Source organism: Anolis sagrei, chromosome 1 (assembly GCF_037176765.1).
Source record: "Anolis sagrei isolate rAnoSag1 chromosome 1, rAnoSag1.mat, whole genome shotgun sequence".
In the NCBI taxonomy this organism is placed as follows: Eukaryota; Metazoa; Chordata; class Lepidosauria; order Squamata; family Dactyloidae; genus Anolis; species Anolis sagrei.
Genome location: NC_090021.1, coordinates 99,443,005 through 99,463,317, shown reverse-complemented (window position 1 = coordinate 99,463,317; position 20,313 = coordinate 99,443,005). Strand labels below are relative to the sequence as shown.

The 20,313-nt window shown below is 40.0% G+C and overlaps 1 protein-coding gene across 1 annotated transcript in view; it reads right to left on the bottom strand.

The window, feature by feature from the left end:
- FAXC (failed axon connections homolog, metaxin like GST domain containing) overlaps positions 1-20,313 on the bottom strand; it is a 37,750-nt gene that overhangs the window by 13,049 nt on the left and 4,388 nt on the right. Inside the window, exons 2-3 of the mRNA XM_060753079.2 lie at positions 11,606-11,741; positions 4,213-4,409 (exon numbers count right to left, since the gene is read on the bottom strand). Of these exons, the coding sequence (XP_060609062.1) occupies positions 4,213-4,409; positions 11,606-11,741 (333 nt within the window). The remainder of the gene's footprint in view (positions 1-4,212; positions 4,410-11,605; positions 11,742-20,313) is intronic.

The window sequence follows — 20,313 nt, the reverse complement described above, 5'->3', positions numbered from 1 at the left end:
CTCCTGACGGTTTGCCCACATCTATGCCAGGCATCCTCACAGGTTGTGAGTGAAGAATTTATCCTGATATTTAGAGTTGTATACATATTACTACATAGAAACACAGGGTGCATCTACGTAATCCCCTCCTTTCCTATATGGATACATAGTCTGAACAAAACAGAAGGTGTTCAACACCAACAGAAGGTACAGCATAGAAATTGTGTGGGTCTCTAGATTTTGTTGAGAGCACTGCAACTCCCAGCATTCCTCTCCATGAACTTTGATGGGTCGAAGGGTTGGAAGTTGCATCCCATCAACCTCTGAAGGTTTTCCTGTGTCCCTCCTCAACCTCACTGGATGTCAAAGGTCCCAAATCAGTTCTAATCCCCTTATTGCTTTGCTGTCCAAATGAAATGTCAGAGCATGTGTTGTGCCAGGTCCTCTTGTCTGTGTAAGCAGTGGGCATAAATAGAAAGTACTTAGCTGCCTTGGGTCCCTATATTGAGAGAAAGGCAGGATCAAAATTAATTAATACTGTAGTATATGATTGTACTGTCGAATCCATGGCCTGTGTAACTCAGCAAAAACACATTCTTGGGTTGCTATGAGTTTGCCAGGCTGAGGTTTTGCCCCCATCTATGGCAAGCATCCTCAGAGGTAGGAGGCAAGTGTGAATGTTGCAATTGACCACCAGGGGAATTCCAGACAGGAAACAGTCAGGGCCAGCTAACACCTCCCAACAAATGATCCCCAGGCAGCAATCAGCCAGGCTTTGAAGCTGCAATGTCACCCCTGTTTTTTGAGTTCACACTTGCCTCAATCAGAAAAGAGTTCTTTCTCCCACCCTGGACATTCCACAGATATATAAACCCCACTTGACTAGTTTCCAACAGACCTCACAACCTCTGAGGATGCCTGCCATAAATGTGGGTGAAATGTCAGGAGAGAATGCTTCTGGAACATGGAACATGGCCATACAGCCCAGAAAACTCACAGCAGCCCAGTGATGCCGGCCATGAAAGCCTTCAACAACACATTGAACACATTCTTCTTATTAACTAAGTACATTAATATCTAAAAGAATTAGAAGACTTCTCCCTGCTTTTGGTCCTGAAACTACTCACAACTGTGTTAGTGGCACGGGACTACCATGAAGGCCTTGATGGGGTTTTCCTGTGGGACCATGGCAAAATATTGTCAGAAGTGATATATGCACACATGTGCGGACACAAACAAATACACACGATTTCAGACTTGTGAATGACAGATGACCAGAATTTTTTTTACAAAGTCACAAGCTGTGCTCTAGGAGATTCAGTCTACCCTCCACATTTGCAACTTTAACTTTTGAGGATTTGATTATTTGTGGATTTGATTAATATGTTCCCTCCAGATATCTCTAGGTTCTTCAGGCAGAAACTGACCAGAAAGTTGCTCAGGAGGACCTAGAAAGTCCTAGAGAGGTTTTCTCTCATTTTCTTTATTTATTTGCCATTTTTCATGGGAATCCTGTGCCACAAACTCCTGTGAAAATGGAGGGCTGACTATATATATAGAGAGAAATACAGTGAACGTTAGATCTTTCTCATATATTGAACAGAAATGCAGAAAATATATCTAACAGAGCTATTACAAAGGGGACACAACTATAGGCATATTACATAAGGATTGTAAAATACTTCCTTTTCCAATTTGGTATATTTAACTGTAACGCTTTCTTTAGCAGCTTAATGCCAAGTTTCAGCAATAAACTGTCACCATTTTTGGAAGCAGATCACAGTAATACATTTCATTTGTGTGTTTTTTTAAGTACTTCCTCTTAGGGATACTGCAGGGCTGGGCTGTAGCACAACTGGTTAATCACTAGCAGAAGGTGGCAAGTTTGAAGCCTGAGTCAGGTTTGAGTGCTCAACTGTTAATAGCCAGGCTTACTGTTCACCTAAGCAGTTCAAAAACAGATGAGCTATGAGTATCGAAATTAGGAACCATTTAAAGCAGCGGGGCTAATTTATTACACCATAAAAATACCAGAGATCAAAGAGCAAGGTGGAAACACTGTGATCTAAGGTTTGGCATCATAGAGGATGAAGTGACAGCTCCCCCAGTGGCTGGAATTGAGCAACCTCCAGGAGCCAAGTTGGAAAAAATGCTGAAATACCTCTGTCTGTATGTCTAAAAACGCCATTGAATGTTTGCCACGTATGTGTGTATTGTGATCTGCTCTGAGTTCCCTTCAGAGTGAGAAGGGCGGAATATAAATACAATAAATAAATAAATAGCTTTGGGAGTACATGTATCCTGTATTCTATAAGATAATATATATCCTGCAGAGATAGCATGATGAACTCTTGGAACTGAAGATTTTCTACCGGACCACAGCTCCCTAGATTTCAAATCTTTTTTACATGACTATTTACATGACTATCTAGGTCTTTGTTTTAGGTGGGTTTAAGGGGGTTGAATAACGAGATCTATGATAATGCAGCTATGTCTGATTATGTAGGCTCTTAGTTGATGGTTTTTGTATTGTTGGCATAAAATAAGACAGAAACATTCAACTGTATGCTAACCTGTTTTAGTGAGCCTGATGAACTCCATCTTGACAATAGCCGACATCTCCCCATGTATTGTTTACTGAGCTCTGTCATTTGTGCGGTGCTAGAAATGCTGTAACTGCAATATTATGTGCCCAGGGCCAGCAACCAGAAATTATGATTGCACACAGTGCCAGATCCTGAGAACATCCTCTTAAGCAAAAAATCAAGCACCGGATACATGCTGTGCTAATTACACAGACCTCAGAAAAAGTATGCATCAGACATAGAAAAATATTTTTGCTCATACACACTTTGTCATTAACTGCATAACTCTCAAGTTCTATAAAACACTGATGCTTGGAATAAATTTTATCCATTTTGACCAATGCTGCGAGTAGGTCAGACAGAAAAAGTGCTTGGACTTGGTAGATCCTTTGGAAAAAGTTGTTGTTTACTGTCCCCTGTCTTCCTGTTCAGTGTCAGGGATCATCTTGGACTCATTTTGCTACCTGGGGGATATAAAAGCCTAATATTTCAGCCCTATCCAACAATATTACTACCTATTCATTGAAAAAACATTTTGTTATGCTTTATTCTTGCTATATTCTCACCACATTAAAACAGTGGATGTGGCCTTTAATGAGACATGCCACATTGTCACCATATGTCTATGCCCCACACTACTGGAGAAATTATACTGCTTAGCTGATATTACACCACCTGACATCCACCAGGAAGTAGCAGCCTCTAATGAAAGGACCAAGGTATGGACACCTCCAGCCCATCCTCTGTTCAGATATTAGCCAGCAAGCCAACACCTTAAATCAAGAAATCGCTTTCCAAGATACTTGCAGGAACACTTTTTGCCAGCAGGACTGCTGACCAAAAGATCAGTGGTTCAAATCCAGGGAAGGAGGGAGAGCTCCTGTCTGTCAGCTCCAGCTTTTCATGCGGGGACATGACAGAAGCCTCCCAGAGGATGGTAAAACACCTGGATGTCCCCTGGGCAACGTCCTTGCAGACGGCCAATTCCCTCATATCAGAAACTATTTGCAGCTTCTCAAGTTGCTCCTGACATGAAAAAAACCCTCAGCAAGCGAGAGTCCAAAAGTGGCAGGCTAAAACTCGGAACCTCAAAGAGCGGCTGATAACAGATGAGAAACTCCCTCCTGGAAACACAGAAGACTGGGCGACTTGGAAGGCGTTGAACAGACTGCACTCCAGCATCACAAGATGCAGAGTCAATCTTAAGAAATGGAGCTATAAAGTGGATTCCACGGTATGCAAACCATAGACCACTTACTACAATGCTGCCTGAGCTACATGCACAATGGAGGACTTTTTTACAGCGACATCAGAGGCATTCGGAGTGGTCAACTTCTGGTCAAAGAAAATTTGGTATAATGGCAAGTTTTTAACACTGTTTGTGATTTTTCTACACATTTTAACTGTATTCTCAATTCACTTCTGACACGATAAATAAATAAAAGCTGCATTCTCTTTCAACTTATATTGCAAGCTACCTTGGATCCCATCTTGAGAGAAAACAGGGCATAAATTAAGCTGAAAGGAAGACTGGGTTAGTAAGGTATGCCCCAAGACCTGCAAGAAATTAAACAAGTTAGAGACATAGACATTAAGTAAAGCTTCATGCCTAAAATCTTCAGGCATTCCAATATTTGTAGCAACTTACCAGTAGAAATGCTCCTCCACCATTTTAGTTACTGCCCTCGAAACAGCTCTCTCATGTGGACCAAGGTGCTTGTTTAAATTCACTCCCAGTTTCTCTTCCAAAAACTCAATGATGAATTCTGTACCAGACACTTTTTTGTTATTGTATTCAATCCATGGCATTTTCCCTTGAGGGGAAAGTTTCCCATCAAAGTAGTTCTAAGCAGAAAAGCAATAAAACAAACACAAAAAGAAAATGACACACAAATCAGGGCACAGAAAGAAGTCAGTTGGCTCCATTTTTTTTGTATAATGGTACATTTACTGACTATCTTCAAACAAGTTCATGTTTGTTTGCCACAAGCCTCTTCCACACTGCACCTGTATCCCAGGATCCAATCACAGATTATCTGTTTATCCCAGATTATATGGCAGTGGAGACTCATACAATCCAGTTCAAATCAGATAATCTGTGATCAGATCCTGGGATATATCCTATAGGACAGTGTGGAAGGAGCCTCATTGCTCCTTTCTGTAAAGTGGAAAGAAGAACAACCTCACACAAAACCTTCCTGCACATTAAGATTATATGGTGAGACCTGCTTGCATCTGCCTTATATGTGACAGATGTGAGTGGTAACAAAACAAGGAGCAAAGACTGCATATTCTCAGTTTTCATATGATCTCTCCTTTATAAAGTGATGCTCTCTTAGCACCAAGGTCAATCCTGGCATAAAGCAAGGTGCAATAAAGAGACAAATGTAGACGAAAGCTTGAATTTGCATAGTAAGGGTGCAGCAAAACTTCTAAATAAGTTGGCTCTCTCTGGTGTCGGAATAACATTTGGACCCAGCTTCGAGTATATTAATGTTTTAAGAAAACCGAGCCTGGAACTAAAAAGAAATCCCCAAAACCAAACACCTGAATGCATGTTCTTTCCTACAGCCATTAAAACATGTTCGGCAGTGATATGTTACTAAGTATTTCTCCAGCTTTATCTCATTCTGTTGACATGTTACATTGTGGTATTTTTATACCATTGTAAAATTTTCTGCAGTGTCAATGATGAAGTGTATGGCATATAAATACTTTAAATAACTATGAGCCAACATCAACAGACTAATTGTGAGAATAAAAGGTGGATTATGACATACTCTTCATGAAGATACAGCCTTAACAATAACAGTAGACCTGGACTCATCTACTGAAGCTGATTGGTGACCAAGTCGGGACATAGGAAATAAGTATGTCTGCACAAAATACTGAGTTGCTACAAGATATAATGGTGACTAACATGGACATTTTGAAATTTTAAGACATTTGTGACATTTGGGGCTGCTAACCACAATTGATGTCTGTGTAGGTGTGTGCCTTCAAGTCGCATGTTACCTGATTGCAACCCTATGAATTTCATTGGATTTACTTAGGCCAGGAATAGTCAGATTTGGTTTAGCCAATTATTTCCTCTGAAATATAGCCTGTAGCATCTGATATCCAGTGGTGGTCTTTAGTCTAAGTACTAAACAGGGCCAATCCTGACTAGCTTCCAAGATCAGTCTGAATCTGGTACTTTTAGGATATCTCAGCCACTATAATATCTATACAGGCATTCCCTAAGTTACAAACATCTGACTTACAAATGACAGGGGTGAAACAATGGGAAGTGAGAGAAAATCTATCCCTAGGAAGGAAAATTGACTCATGTACAAGTTATCATGGGGAAAAGATGTTTCCACTGAAGCTTTATCACCAATCCTTGTTTCCACAACAAGTCATTTTTTTTTCAAAATTCAATTATCACAGGTACAGAAAGAGATGTGAAATTGAAACAGGGACACAAAAACAAAACAAATACCACAGGGGTGTTAACCCTTCTCTATGCTATCCAAAGCTTTAAAAATGGAATTAAAAATGAACTTGTTTTTATTTACATATGAATTCAACTCAAGAACACGCCAACAGAACCCATCTTGTCCATAACGCAGGATCTGCCTGTATATATATTGCCTCCAGTACTAAAGGCAACAATCCTCTGTATATCAGTTGGTAGGAACATGAGCAAGAGGATGTGATTGCATTCAGAATCACAGTTCATGAGTTTCCTTAGAGGCAACTGGCCAGCAACTGTGTAAAGCCTAATTAATAGATCGGCATATTTTAAAAGGTTATCAGCATGGGAATTGGGTGCAATGAACAATCTAAAATGTGTCAACAGAGTTTACTGGCAACATCATTTCACTGAAATCCAAACACTGAAGGGAGGGGGGTACTAGGACTATTGATTGTATTTATTCTATCTGTTACTTTTATGCCCTATCTTTCTTCCAAGGCAGTCAAGGCACTGTACATTCTCTGGACCTTTTATCAAATTGAGCAATCTCGATAAAATAGTGAAGAGTAGAGACATCACACTGGCAATGAAGATCTGCATTGTTAAAGCAATGATATTCCTTGTAGTAACCTATGGATGTGAGAGCTGGAACATAAGGAAGGCTGAGCGAAGGAAGATAGATGCTTTTGAACTGTGTTGGAGGAAAATTCTGATAGTGCCTTGTACCATGAGAAGATCAAACCTGTCCATACTCCAGGAAATAAAGCCCGTCTGCTCACTGGAGGGAAGGATATTAGAGGCAAAATGAAGTACTTTGGCTACACAATGAGAAGCAGGAAAGCTTGGAGAAGATGATGATGCTTGGGAAAATGGAAGGAAAAAGAAAGAGGGGCCAACCAAGGGCAAGATGGATGGATTGTATCCTTGAAGTGACTGGCTTGACTTTGAAGGAGCTGAGGGTGGCAACGGCCAACAGGGAGCTCTGGCGTGGGCTGGTCCATGAAGTCACAGAGAGTCGGAAGTGACTGAACGAATAAACAACAACAACAACATATTTATAAGCATTTCAATCAAGACAATTTCCACGTGAAACTTTTAATTTGTTTGACTCTAAAATTGAAATTAAATGAAGGGTAATTATTGATTTGTTTTCTGTAAGCAAATAATGTATTTGCTTTTTTGGCTTTTAGGAGAATCAAATGTTTACAATTTGGTTATAAATATATTTATAAATTATATATTAGCAGAGCATACTGTACTTGCAGATCTTAGAAAAGGTTTCATCTCGGGCATCTTACTTTCTAAAGCCACGCAGCCAGCATTGTCTGGATGGAAGAATTCTGAAAGCTACAGTCCAAAATGTAATATTTCAAACCTATGTTTTGAAAAAGAGGTTTTAAAAGTCACCTCAGCCTGCTAAATCAGATTTCTATCAGATGAGGGCAGCAGAACATTTTCTGGGAAGTTTTCCAATACAAAATTTTCCACAAAGGCCACTTCACTGGTAATAGCGTCTATGTGCTACACCCTTCTTTGTCAACAAAGGAAAAGAGAGTGTTTTCTTAATGATCAAGAGCCATTTGGAACAAACATATTATTGTTATCAAAGACACAATCTTGAGGGGAAACAAAGCAAAGGTGCCTTGGACCTTTCTCACCTCAGCAGGGATGAGAATTTTTTACCAGATGTTCTGAACTGCAATGCATTGCATTTCTTACACAAACTCAGTGTGAGCTTGGGGCTGCTGGGAGCTGCAGTTCCAGGGCATCCAGAGGACCCTGATTTTAACCTTTGCCTTAAGCTGAATTTCCTAGGGAGAACAAGGGCTTGAAGAGAGCAGATGTAGGTTGATATTGCAAGATACAGGTTGATACTGCACTCTTCCAAATAGTGCAATATTGATGGACCACACAAATGCAGTAAACTGTGTGAAACCCTGAAGCATCACTCCTGGACAGAAAATGCTAATTGGTCTTAGGAAGTCCAAAGATCTAATCTGATCTAAGATATCTATTGTACTTTCTTAGCCTAGTTAGTAGTGTTTCCAATTCTAATTAGAAGTGATACTTCAGGGTTGCACACAAAGGCCTTTCTTGCCACCTGAGATCCTAGACTAAGATCCCAGACTAGCTGCATAAACAGCAAGTTGTCTGCTCTTGAGCTTGGATGTATCAGCAGATAGTTGATTGTTTATCATAAGTTTGCTTATTGTTCATATTACTTTATCCTTGACTTTAGACCCAACATGTATTTGGGATTTTTAAAATTTTATTACAAGTTCTTAGATCTAGAGAAAAGAGGGAATAATTACAGCTAAGATGCCTGTGTATAACCAAAGTGTCAAATGCAGAGCTTGCCTGTCTTGTGGGAACACACAGAGAAATCTAGCTGAACTTGCACTTTATTTGGCAGAAGTTCTGCTTATTCTCTGAAGGTCTGCTGGCTGTCCAAGTTGAAATTGCCTTCTTTGGTGATATTCCCTAGGATAAAATTTGAAAACCCAACTTTAAACATGACACACTTTCAAATTCTGTAGTCAGCTTTTCTGATTGAGCAATTCATATAGGTAACAATGAACCTACTATTCACTGTTCTAGGTGTGTGAAAGAGTTTAAAGAAACAAAGGCAGTTCTACACAGATGGCATAATGCAATTCACTGTTGGCTCAAGAACTGGGTGTCCAGAAAATAAACCACCATTGCACACTGCAGCATACACCACACCAGAAACAGTATATTTTCAAAAAACTCATCAGAAAATCCAAAACAGGCCAAATAATGCCCTGCAGTGTATTCCATGCAGAGCTCAATACTAATGTGATCCCAAATACTGACATTAATAGGTACACCTCAGTGGACTGCTTAAAAATCTATTTTCCAGCACCTGACTAGCCATGGATATGGCAGTTCCTGGTTTTGGTTCCAATCCACAATTAGCAGATACTGTGGCCACCATCCCAGTCTCAAACCAGTCCCTGATGTCTTTGTGTAGGTGCTGCACAGTGAAGCTGGCTTGTTTTAATCCACTTCCAAATTGAGTCTGTGTAGAATTACCCCAAGAGATGGTCAGCACTGTCAGCTCTGACATTACTAACCAGTGGTAACAGTAAGTACCTCAGGAATCACATAGTTAGAATACAAGAACTGCCAAGTAGTTAATTCATTCCAAGGAGGAGGAAGCAAGTGGCCACCAGCCAGTCTGGGAGTCATTCAACAAGTCCAGATAAATAAAGTCAGTTAAAATTATGTTACCAGTTAAAGATCCAGAAAATATAAACACTAGTAAAAAGAATATTACTAGTAGTCAAGAAGGAGGACTGAATACAAGAAAACTGCCACAAAGTGCCTGGGAAGTGCACAGCAGCTTTCTTCAGATACCAAGTGTCTAATTAGGCCAATGTCTCTTACTTAAAAACCAATAAAAAGGATCCAATATTTCCTTGGGTTTTTTTTCTTTCTTGATTAATGATGTTAAAGATCTTCAGCATCTGCTGCCTCCTACTGGAGAGAACCCCCCTTGCCTCAATCCCCAGCTCCTCAGACTCAGAAAGATCATTGTTGTTTGCCCCTTCCTCTTGACCAGATTTGCCCAGAAGGTGAGTCTTGATTTAGGTAGTGAACCTACCCTAGGTTTTCCTTTGAACCTTATAGAAGCTATCCTACATGCTGACACTATGTGAAGATAGGATTCAGTACCTTGGACAGCTCTCTTAAAGTTCAGTTTACACAGCCTTGAAAAATTACTTTTTTGGACAACAATTTCCAGAATTGAAGGGAGGGATTCTAGGAGTCATGGTTTCCAAAAGTAACTTTTTCTAAGCGTTTAAAAGTCAAACTTTCCGTTCTCACACTTAGGGCAAAGAAGCATCAGGTTCAATCCCTATCTCTCCAAAAAGGGATCAATACCAGGCACCTGCTTAGTTGCTACATGGATTTCTCAACACAGTTTAGAATAGTGGATGCAGAGACTCCAGTCCAGTACACCTTGCATATTGCTATTTTGTATAAGGACCACATGAAAGAACAATCTTGGCATGGGCATCAACCATAGTGAATAAGAACAGCTTGAATGTCAACTGCCAATCTAGTCAAAACATAAATTAAAACTAACCAAACAGTTTATTTCTCTGCATACATAACAGAAAGCAAAATTGTAGCATAAACAGAGGATAGTGAGGAAATAATTACTTTTCAACAGTGATTGGACTGCAACAAGAAGCTGGAAAAGCCAGGCACACGATGTACCAGTACAATCGGATGTTTAGGAAAGCTCTGGGCAACTCTAAATGATTCATCATTTTGTTTGTTTTTGAAATGGAGTCTTTTCTTCCCACAGTAATCTCCCTGCTGCAGTTATTCACATTTACTCTTGTCTATTCCTTCTATACTTTTCTATCGATCTTCATAACCTTTCTGGCTGTAATTCAAGGACATAGCCATGTTAGTTGGGAATATCAGCATGCAAAGGGATCATGTAACACATTAAAGGCAAACATTTCGTCTCGATGGTGCTACAAGATCCTTTTGCATATTTTCTGGCCATGTGCACTTCCTTCTCTTGTGCCCCTGGGCTGCTCTTTAGATTTCAGACCAAATTGCATGATGACTAAACTGCAGTTCTAGACAGATACTCTGTCAATAAGGGATTAGGAGAGTCTACATAACTGTGAAATCTGGAAGTAGCAAGACCTGTGAAATCACAAAATGCATAAAAATACTAGATAGTGGAAGAGAGAGGTCTAAATGTGCATCTTCTTTCAGTGTTATTTTAACTGAGAAGCATGCTTCCTACCTTCAAAACTGCTGTTTTTCAGGATGGACATCTACAACAGATTAATCAACGAAGATGCATAAGACCAATCAACCTTTCCAAGGCAATTTTTAATTATTTTTTTTGTGTACCAAAGGCACAACCACACAAAATAGTACTCTTTCATGACATTATAATGACACTTCATTATACATGGGATTGCTTTTTGGAAAGTACATCAATCTAAACTCACCTGCATTTCAAAGGGTATATATTAAGGACTAGCCATCCCCTGCCCTGTGTTGCTGTGGCCCAGTCTGTACATATGAGTTTTGTGTGTATATACGTGTGTGTATGTGTGTATATATGTGTGTATATGTGTATATATGTGGTTTTGCGCATGCATTGTAATGGTTTTGGTTTTTTTGCTTTTTAAGTCTCTTCCTCTGTTTTTCATTGTTTTCATGAGTGGTGGTCACTTGTTGGCCTGATAGGTATATTGTGTCCAAATTTGGTGTCAATTAGCCCAGTGGTTTTTGAGTTATATTAATTCCATAAATGAACATTACATTTTTATATATATAGATGAGTCTATTTGTTCCAGGTCTAAGATTTCCAAAGAAGTCCAAATGGAAATGCTATCCACTAAGCAATACTCAAGTGTGTGTTTGAGTGGCTCCATTCTGTGATAGTTGCATTATGTGAGAATTTTCGCATTAGAGCTACTTTTTAGAGAAACAAAAACTCTCATTGCCCAGGCAAGGCTATAAAAATAGCATCAATACACTTGTAAGTAGACAAAAGTACAATGTAACATAACATGCACATATTTACCTGGTAGGGCAAATCCGCCATCCTCAGGTAGGTCTCCATTTTCAAACAGAAAGGAGATAAACTGGGAATACCATTGTTTGGCCGTGAAAACTGATGCAGTATGATAGCATCTTTGGAATCAATCTCTTGCTCCTTCCTATAACCAAGACAAGCAAGCAGATTAAAAAAACAGAATTCAGTCTCATGTGTTTTTACATCAGGGCAAAAGGCTACAATCTCTTCCTTCAAACTGTGCTTCTTTTTCTCTTGATTTTTGAAGTTCATCTTTTTAGTTTGTGGTATGAAAGTATAGTCTCAATCTAAGTGCTAGCTTTAAAAAAAAAAGGAGCAGGAGCTATTTAAGAAGAGGACCCATTAAATAAGGCAAGTTTACAAGGATAAGAAACTCTCACTTAAGCTCAAAAACTCAGTCTCATTCAAGTCCCCCCTTTTTTTTAAAAAAAAACAGTAGTTTGAGAAGAGTCGGACACTGGTTTGGAGTGAATATTGGAAAATATGATGCAATGATTGGGGAGGTTATAACTCGCCTTATGAGCCATATTCAATAATGTTTTATCTGATCATGGAAAACCAGCCTCCTTTAGGCAATCATCGTATTTACTTATCTGATCCAAGTTAGTTGTGATATATAATTAAGGAGAATGGAATCATCTATCACAACTTCATTTTGTTGGCTGGTGTTAAACTCTACTTTTTTACTTTACTTTGTTTTGATTTTCAGTTTCAGTTTGAGTTGGTTTGTCCACATAGCCAGCAATAAAAAGGAGGCTTATTTCCTTGGTGAAATAAGTGTTTGTTTGCTCTGAAGTTACTTTGAGAAATACCAAAGGATGCAGTGTTTATTGTTAAAAGATAGAATGCAGAAATAACATTAAACCATCTGGGATAACCAAGTTAACCTTCTCTTTTTCTTCTTCTTTCAAAGGAACTGCTATTTTTATTCTTTTCCCCCCCTGAGTACCCAGTGGGAATGGATAAAACAGTTCTAGAAGAATAGAAACACTGCTGTGTACACCACAGGAAGCTGGCAGGCTAGTCACCAAAGCTGTTTTGTGCATGTGCTCACACCTTAAAGTGGCCTCCTTACTTATGGTGACCCCATGAATTCCATAGGGTTTCCTTAGGCAAGAGACACTCAGAAGTGGTTTTGCCATTTCCTTCCTCTGAAGTATTTCCTCCGGCACCTGGTGTTCATTTATAGTTTCCCTTCTAAGTTCTAACTAGAGTTGACCCTGTGAAGCTTCCAAGCTGTTACTCCGACCCAGTGTATGCAGCTTAGCATGGGGTTGTTTCAAGGTTTCTGATCAGAAAAAAAAATCAATGCAGAAATTCAGTTTTAAATATCCAAAAACTTTCCACACTGAGTTTCCAATCAATTAGTTGATCCTTTACATAGCAAATGAGTAGATTTTTTTAAAACTATGCTTGTTCCAATGGGAGCCCCCGGTGGCACAGTGGGTTAAACCATGGAGCTGCTGAGCTTGTTGACCGAAAGGTTGCAGGTTTGAATCTGGGGAGCGGAGTGAGCTTCCGCTGTCAGCCCCAGCTTCAGACAACCTAGCAGTTCAAAAACATACAAATGTGAGTAGATCAATAGGTACCACTCTGGCAGGAAGGTAGTGGCACTCCACATAGTCATGCCAGCCACGTGACCTTGGAGGTGTCTACGAACAATGCTCTTTGGCTTAGAAATGGTGATGAGCATCACCCCCCCAGAGTCAGACATGACTGGACTTAATGCCAGGGGAAAACCTTTACCTGACCATTACCTGTTCCAATGGGAAGGGAAATACTACACATCAAATACAAAAACAGAAGGGCGGACCCGCAAAGAGAAGTTAACAAACAAGGTACTGGCATGTCACTTCTATTTCTATGGAAGGCTGAGAATCTTCTCTAGGTGTTAATCTAAAATGTTTAATGATCAATCCTAAATTCCAAATCCCATACCAAAAATTGGTACAGCACTTTGAACAATTTGGGTTAAAGCCTGGGGTGTTTTCAGCACCTCAATGAGGTGGGAACTACCAGCTGCAATGAATCAAACACGTTGAAAATAAGTTGAAAGTAAGTTGAAAGGAAATCCAGACAAAACAGAGGTGCCCTTGGTCAGTCAAAAGGTGGATCAGAGTGTGAGGTTACAGTCTGTGTTGGATGGGGTCACATTCTCCCTGAAGACACAGGTTTGTAGTCTGAGGGTGATCCTGGATTCATTGCTCACCCTGAAACCCTAGGTGTCAGCAGCGGCCAGGAGCACCTTTGCACAATTAAAATGTGTGCACCAGCAGTGCCCATACCTTGAGACGTCAGATCTGGCCATGGTAGTCCCTTAGTCACATCCTATCTGGATTACTGCAATGGTCTCTATGTGGGGCTGCCTTTGAAGGAAGTTTGGAAGCTGCAACTGGCTCAGAGATTTGCAGCCAGGTTACTAATGGAGAGAACCACTCCCATGTTATGGCAGCTCCACTGGTTGCTGGTCCATACCCAGGCTAAATACAAAGTACTGGTTATTACCTCTAAAGCCCTAAATGGTTTGAGCCCAGACTATTAGAAAAACCGCATGTCTGTATACAAACCAGCATGAGCATTGTGATCTGTGGAGGAGGTCCTGCTCTCGATCCCACCACCATCTCAATGGAAATGAGCACCACACCCCAGAGTTGGACACGACTTGACTTAATGTCAGGGGAAAACCTTTAGCTTATCTCACATCTTAAATGTATTATTTTTCTCTCTACTCTTCCTTACATTTGCAAGAGAACATTTAAATAAAATTCCAAACCTGAAATCCCTAATCCATAATCAGTAATATGGTGTCCATATTAATTTTCTGTTCACTTCACCTTTACTTAACCCACCACATAAATTACAAGTCTACAGGGAAGATCACCAGTTTCCCCTTCCCTTGACCTGACTCCTCAAAGCTTCTCCATCAAGGATTAGAGATTACTGGCTCTCCCCACCAAAATCTCACCTAGAAGCATGACTGTCCTTCCCAACAATTATTCTTTGCTCATCATACTGTAATCTCAGTTGGTACAAGCAGTTTTAGATACATATAGAATCATAGTGTTGGAAGACATCCATGGACCACCCAGTCCAGCTCCCTGTCATGCAGAAATATACAATCAAAGCACTCTAAATAGATGGCAATTCAGCCTCTGTTGTAAAACCTCCAGAGAAGAAGACTTCACCATACTCAAGGGCAGCATATTCCACTGTGAAGTGGTTAGCATTTAGGTATAATCTCTTTGAATTCACTCTGGAGCGGCAGAAAATAAGCTTGCTCCAACCTCAGTATGATATTTTTTCAAATACCTAAACATGGCTATTGCATCTCCTCTCAACCTTCTTTTTGCCAGGTTAAACATACCCAGCTGCATAAGCTGCTCCTCACAGGTCATGGTTTCTAGACCTTTGATAATTTTGGTCACCCCCCCCCTCTGGAATTTTTTTTTAAGAAAACCACAAAGTTGTATAACCATTAAGAAGCTCTTTTTATGGAATTACTCTTCATCTGGGCTGATGTGAGTAATCCGATGAATTATCCTGATAATCAATATATCTTTATATCTATAGATAAGATATAGAGATGTAGAGTGTCTGCTATGATCCATCCCGCATCCCTCAAAGATATTGAAGTCATAAAGCAATATAGTCATTACATTGTGTTTCTCTTATGCTGTCATTTTCTTAGTCATTTTTACAGTAGCCCTAAAAAGTTAAATTAGTATTATCATCATCCCTATAGTTTAAGGAATTTGAATGAGTATGTATGTTCCTTCAAGTTGCCCATCAACGTATGGCAACCACATGGATGTCACAGGGTTCTCTTGGACAATGTATACTCAGAGGTGGCTTGCCAGTAATACTCATACTCATTCATACATACTCATTCATACATACCCATACATACTCATTCAAATTCCTTAAACTATAGGGATGATGATAATACTAATAAAGCATTGGGGGTGTTGAGGTCAAATTGGCTAGGGTTGAAATTCAGACTGCTTGGTTGAAAGCATATTCTTTTAACAGTGGAAGCATATTCATTCACAAATGTATCTAATCTATGTTTGTATGTATGTATCTATTTTTATATGTAGAAAACACGTAAGTCCTGTGAACCCCATCGATGATGACTCTGGACCAAACCTGGCACACAGAACACACACATACGCCATGACCATGATGGGGTTGGGCAGGGGGACAATGGCAGATGCTGATGGGAGTTGTGGTCCACCCACATCCAGAAAGCACTGTGAACTCCTCCGGTGATGGATCTGGACCAAACTTGGCACACATACCCATCATGACCAATTTTAACAACGGTACAGTTTGGGGGCAATTACACATGCTGATGGGAGTTGTAGTTTACCCACATCCTTATATATTTTCTAATGGGACCATTCATAAAATCTAAATATAAACAATGATAATTTATAATAAATAGCATCAGAAAATACCTAACCCGGGCATCGCTGGATAACTCAGCTAGTGTTAGAATAAAAACAAGATCTCAGCATAAACAGCTTCAGTAGTGGCATAATGTAATAGACATTAGAACAGTCATTTTGTTGCCTTGCGTTGCTCAAAGAAGACACTATCATTATCTGCAAAAGAATTTCAGGCATCTTTGCAGCCTATCCCCTACTTCAGAGGTAGAAATTGTGTAGGCCTCCAGTTGTTATTGGACTGAAGGGTCCTAGTTGCCCTTGCCACCCAAGCCAATAGTGATGATAGCTGTAGTGCAGTTAACAGTGGAGACCCATACATTGCATGATGTAGTGGTTCAAGCACTGGACTAGGCCTCTGAAGACCAGGGTCTGATTCTTCACTCAACCATGGAAAGCCACTGGATGACTTTGGGTAAGTCTTATACTCTCAGCACCCCCCCCCTCCCCCCAAAAAAACACCCTGTGATAGGGTCACATGAAGATCACCATAAATCAGAAACAACTTGAAGGCACACACAAACAACACAGAGTGCTTACTGGAAGGTATTATTTGTTCATATCGAGTGACTGTCACTTGGGCCATGAGTGTTTATCATCAAAAGTTGAGCATCAAATATACTTAAAACTATGAATATCTTATGTACTTCAGAGAATCCTATTTTTCACTTGCCATGCTAGCTGAGATATTTCGGCAGTGGTACTACCATAGTGTAGTGGTTTGAGCATGGAACTACAATTCTGGAGATCAAAGTCTGAATCACCTTTCAGCCACTGGATAAGCCTGGGCAAGCCATACTCCCTCAACCCAGGGGAAGGCAAAGGCAAGCCCCTCTGGACAAAGCTTACCAATCAAGCCCCATGATAGATTCACTTTAGGATCTCTATAAGTCACAGTAACAACTTGAAAGTGCACAGAAAGAAGTCCAGCTCTGGTCCCACTTAAGCATCCACTACAACCAAGTCCTTACAGAAAATGACTTCCTTATAAGCTGAGATCATAATGCATTGTCCTGATGATAATATTTGTCATGGATATACTCCAGACTACTTCCAGGATCCTGCATCATGACATAGGTCCAGTTCTATAACGTAAACATTTGTATTGATGCCAAGGAACAGAGATAGGACATTGGCCTCTAGCTTGCAAAAGTCATTAAAGTAAATGCATTAAACAAGACTGCAAAACTTGTTAGAGTGAAACAAGAACAGCCTCTGGTCCTTTCCCTCTCTTCCCTTGAATAGCATAACTGTTTCCTATGTGTTTAAAATCACCAAGGTAATGAACATAGAGATCAGACCAACAGCCTATCTAGTCCAGCTTTCTGTTTCCCCAGTAGCCAAGCAATTTTTTTGTTGTGTCAGGAGTAAGTTGAGAAACTGCAAGTCCCTCCTGGTGTGAGAGAATTGGCCATCTGCAAGGACATTGCCCAGGAGACACCTGGATGTTTTCATGCTTTAGCATCCTTGTGGGAGGATTCTCTCATGTCCCCGCATTGGGAGCCGGAGCTGACAGAGGGAGCTCATCCACGCTCTTCCCAGATTCAAACCTGCAACCTGTCAGTCTTCAGTCCTGCTGTGTTTAACCCACTGCACCACCTTAGGCTGACCACATAACAAGCAGAAGAAGGTTTCTGTACTTTTACCAGTTATGTGGAAGAGAGAACATTAGGTTAATGCTAGGTCACGTTCACATTACATTTATATCACTTTGATGCCACTTAAACGGCCATAGCTCTATCCTACAGAATCTTGGGCTTTGTAGTTTGGTGAGCTTTAGTGAGAATTAGCTGGGAAGAGAATTATAAACAACTCATGAAATTACAGATTGAAAGAATGCCTAAAATGAAGTCATGGGAGTTAAAGTGGTATCAAAGTACTATAACCATGTATATACACCTGCTGAAAAATACTTCTTCCACACAGCTGTTAGATGTACAGGAGTTCTGTTCTCTTTGTTATGTGACAACTCTAACCAGATGCTGATGGGAAACCCTAAGCAGGTTTGTGTGGACACCTCACCTTTCCATTCACATTTCCCTAGGAACTGATATGGCTGTGTGTTCCTGAAACATCCAAAGGGGGATGGATTGGTCTCTTCCAACTGATACATATATAGGCTAATGGTCTGTGACCTTCCTCGGGGATCCTGGGTTTTCAGGCCCAAAATATTTGCTCTACATAGTGAACAAGATTCCAAAGGCCTGAAGGGAACAGTCCATCATTAAGTGCTTGAAGTATAAACAAAAAAGCTTCTGATTTCATCTGTTCTCCCCCTGATAGGTAATAAAGCTTTTGACTGGTGTCCAAGCATTAACTGAGCACACAAATGGCTGCAATGTTCCATTTCCTACACCGAACCACAGAAAAATCACTCAGAGGCTAATGGCATTGTATAATACAGACTAACTATTGTTTTAAAAGATTCTACTCCTTATTTGGCTCCTGCCAAGAGATCAATCGGCCTTATTTAGCCTACAAGATTGCCAAAAATGGGGCATAAAGACATGTTCCCCCTTTTCTTTTATTATTCTTGTTTTCCTCACAGTACTTGATAGGAATTAGTTCTCATCATTAGGCCAATAAATATTTTTTTGCATCCTACCTTGTGTTTGATTTTAAGATTACATAATATTCTATGGGAACATAATTTTGTACACAAAGTCCTCAGCTATCTAAGATACCCATCTGTCAGCTCCTGCCAGGCCCAAGGAATTGTTTTGACTATTAGGATACATTCATCAAAATAATCTTTGGGTATGTTCCATCTATGTTCAATATCAAAACATACAGTAGAAATGTTTTGGTCAGCTAAACAGAACTTGGAAGTCACTATTAACTAGCATGTGTTTTATTAATAATAAAAAGGCAGGACTGTATGGCATTACTAAGTTCAGATCTAGTTTGCATGGGACACATCCCTGTAACTTTCCAAAGTCAAATCTCCGCCTCCCATATTCCTTTTGAATTGCTTGTGACATTTCATAGACTCATAGAATCATAGAGTTGGAAGAGACCTCGTGGCCATCCAGTTCAACCCCCTGCCAAGAAGCAGGAAAATACTCCCGACAGATGGCCATCCAGTCTCTGTTTAAAGGCCTACAAAGAAGGAGCTTCCACCACACTCTGGAGCAGAAAGTTCAACTGCTGAATAGCTCTCACAGTCAAGAAGATCTTCCTAATGTTCAAGTGGAATCTCCTTTCCTATAGTTTGAATCCATTGTTCCACTAGAGAGAAAGACCAAAGGATGGGATTCTAGGGCCCTTTCCACACAACTGTATAAAATCCACATTGAACTGGATTATATGTCAGTGTGGACTCAGGGCCCTTCCAAACAGCCCTATATCCCAGAATATCAAGGCATAAAATCCCACAATATCTGCTTTGAACTGGGTTATCCGAGTCCACACTCAAATAATGTGGAATTTCCTGCCTTTATATTCTGGGATATAGGGCTGTGTGGAAAAGTCGTAAGAGCTGTAGTCCTAAAGCAACTTTTCCAGTCTCTCCACTGTCCATAATCTACAGCAGTGGTTCTCAACTTGGGGTCCCCAGATGTTTTTGGCCTACAATTCCCAGAAATCCCAACAGCTGGTAAACTGGCTGGGATTTCTGGGAGTTGTAGGCCAAAAACATCTGGGGACCCAAGGTTGAGAAGCACTGATCTACAGTTTTAAAGATGGAACCAAATTCAACTGATCAGCAATAACCAGGGAATATTTCAGCAAAAAATACAATTCTTTTTTTTCTTTTTTTTTTGTGAATTACTTGGTCCTAACTAAACTAATAAGGAGCCAGATGTGCTGGTTTGGGTCATATTTTCAACGTTTGTGTTGAATAAACTAAACTAAACGCTAACAAGACTTGGGGATAGCACTAGTTACATACTTCCAACACTTGAAGACTGTTATCTTAGCACATCGAAGGGTTAAAGAGGAGGAAGAACAAACAACAACAAAACCACCTAATGCCTTCTTTATAAAACCATGCAAATTATCAAAGCATTGAGAAAACTTTAATGTTTCCATAAAAATCTACTTGGATTTGAAAAAGGAAGAAAAGCAGAAAAATCTGGGTATGATAAGAAATTCCAATGGTCTACAGCTAATAAGAATTTTATATTGAGACTACAATGTAATCCTACAATGAAAGAGAAGGGATGAGGAACAAACAAATGACCTTCAGATACCACATTTATATCCTGCCCTTCTCATCCCCGAAGGGGACACAGGGCAGCCTTACATAGGCAA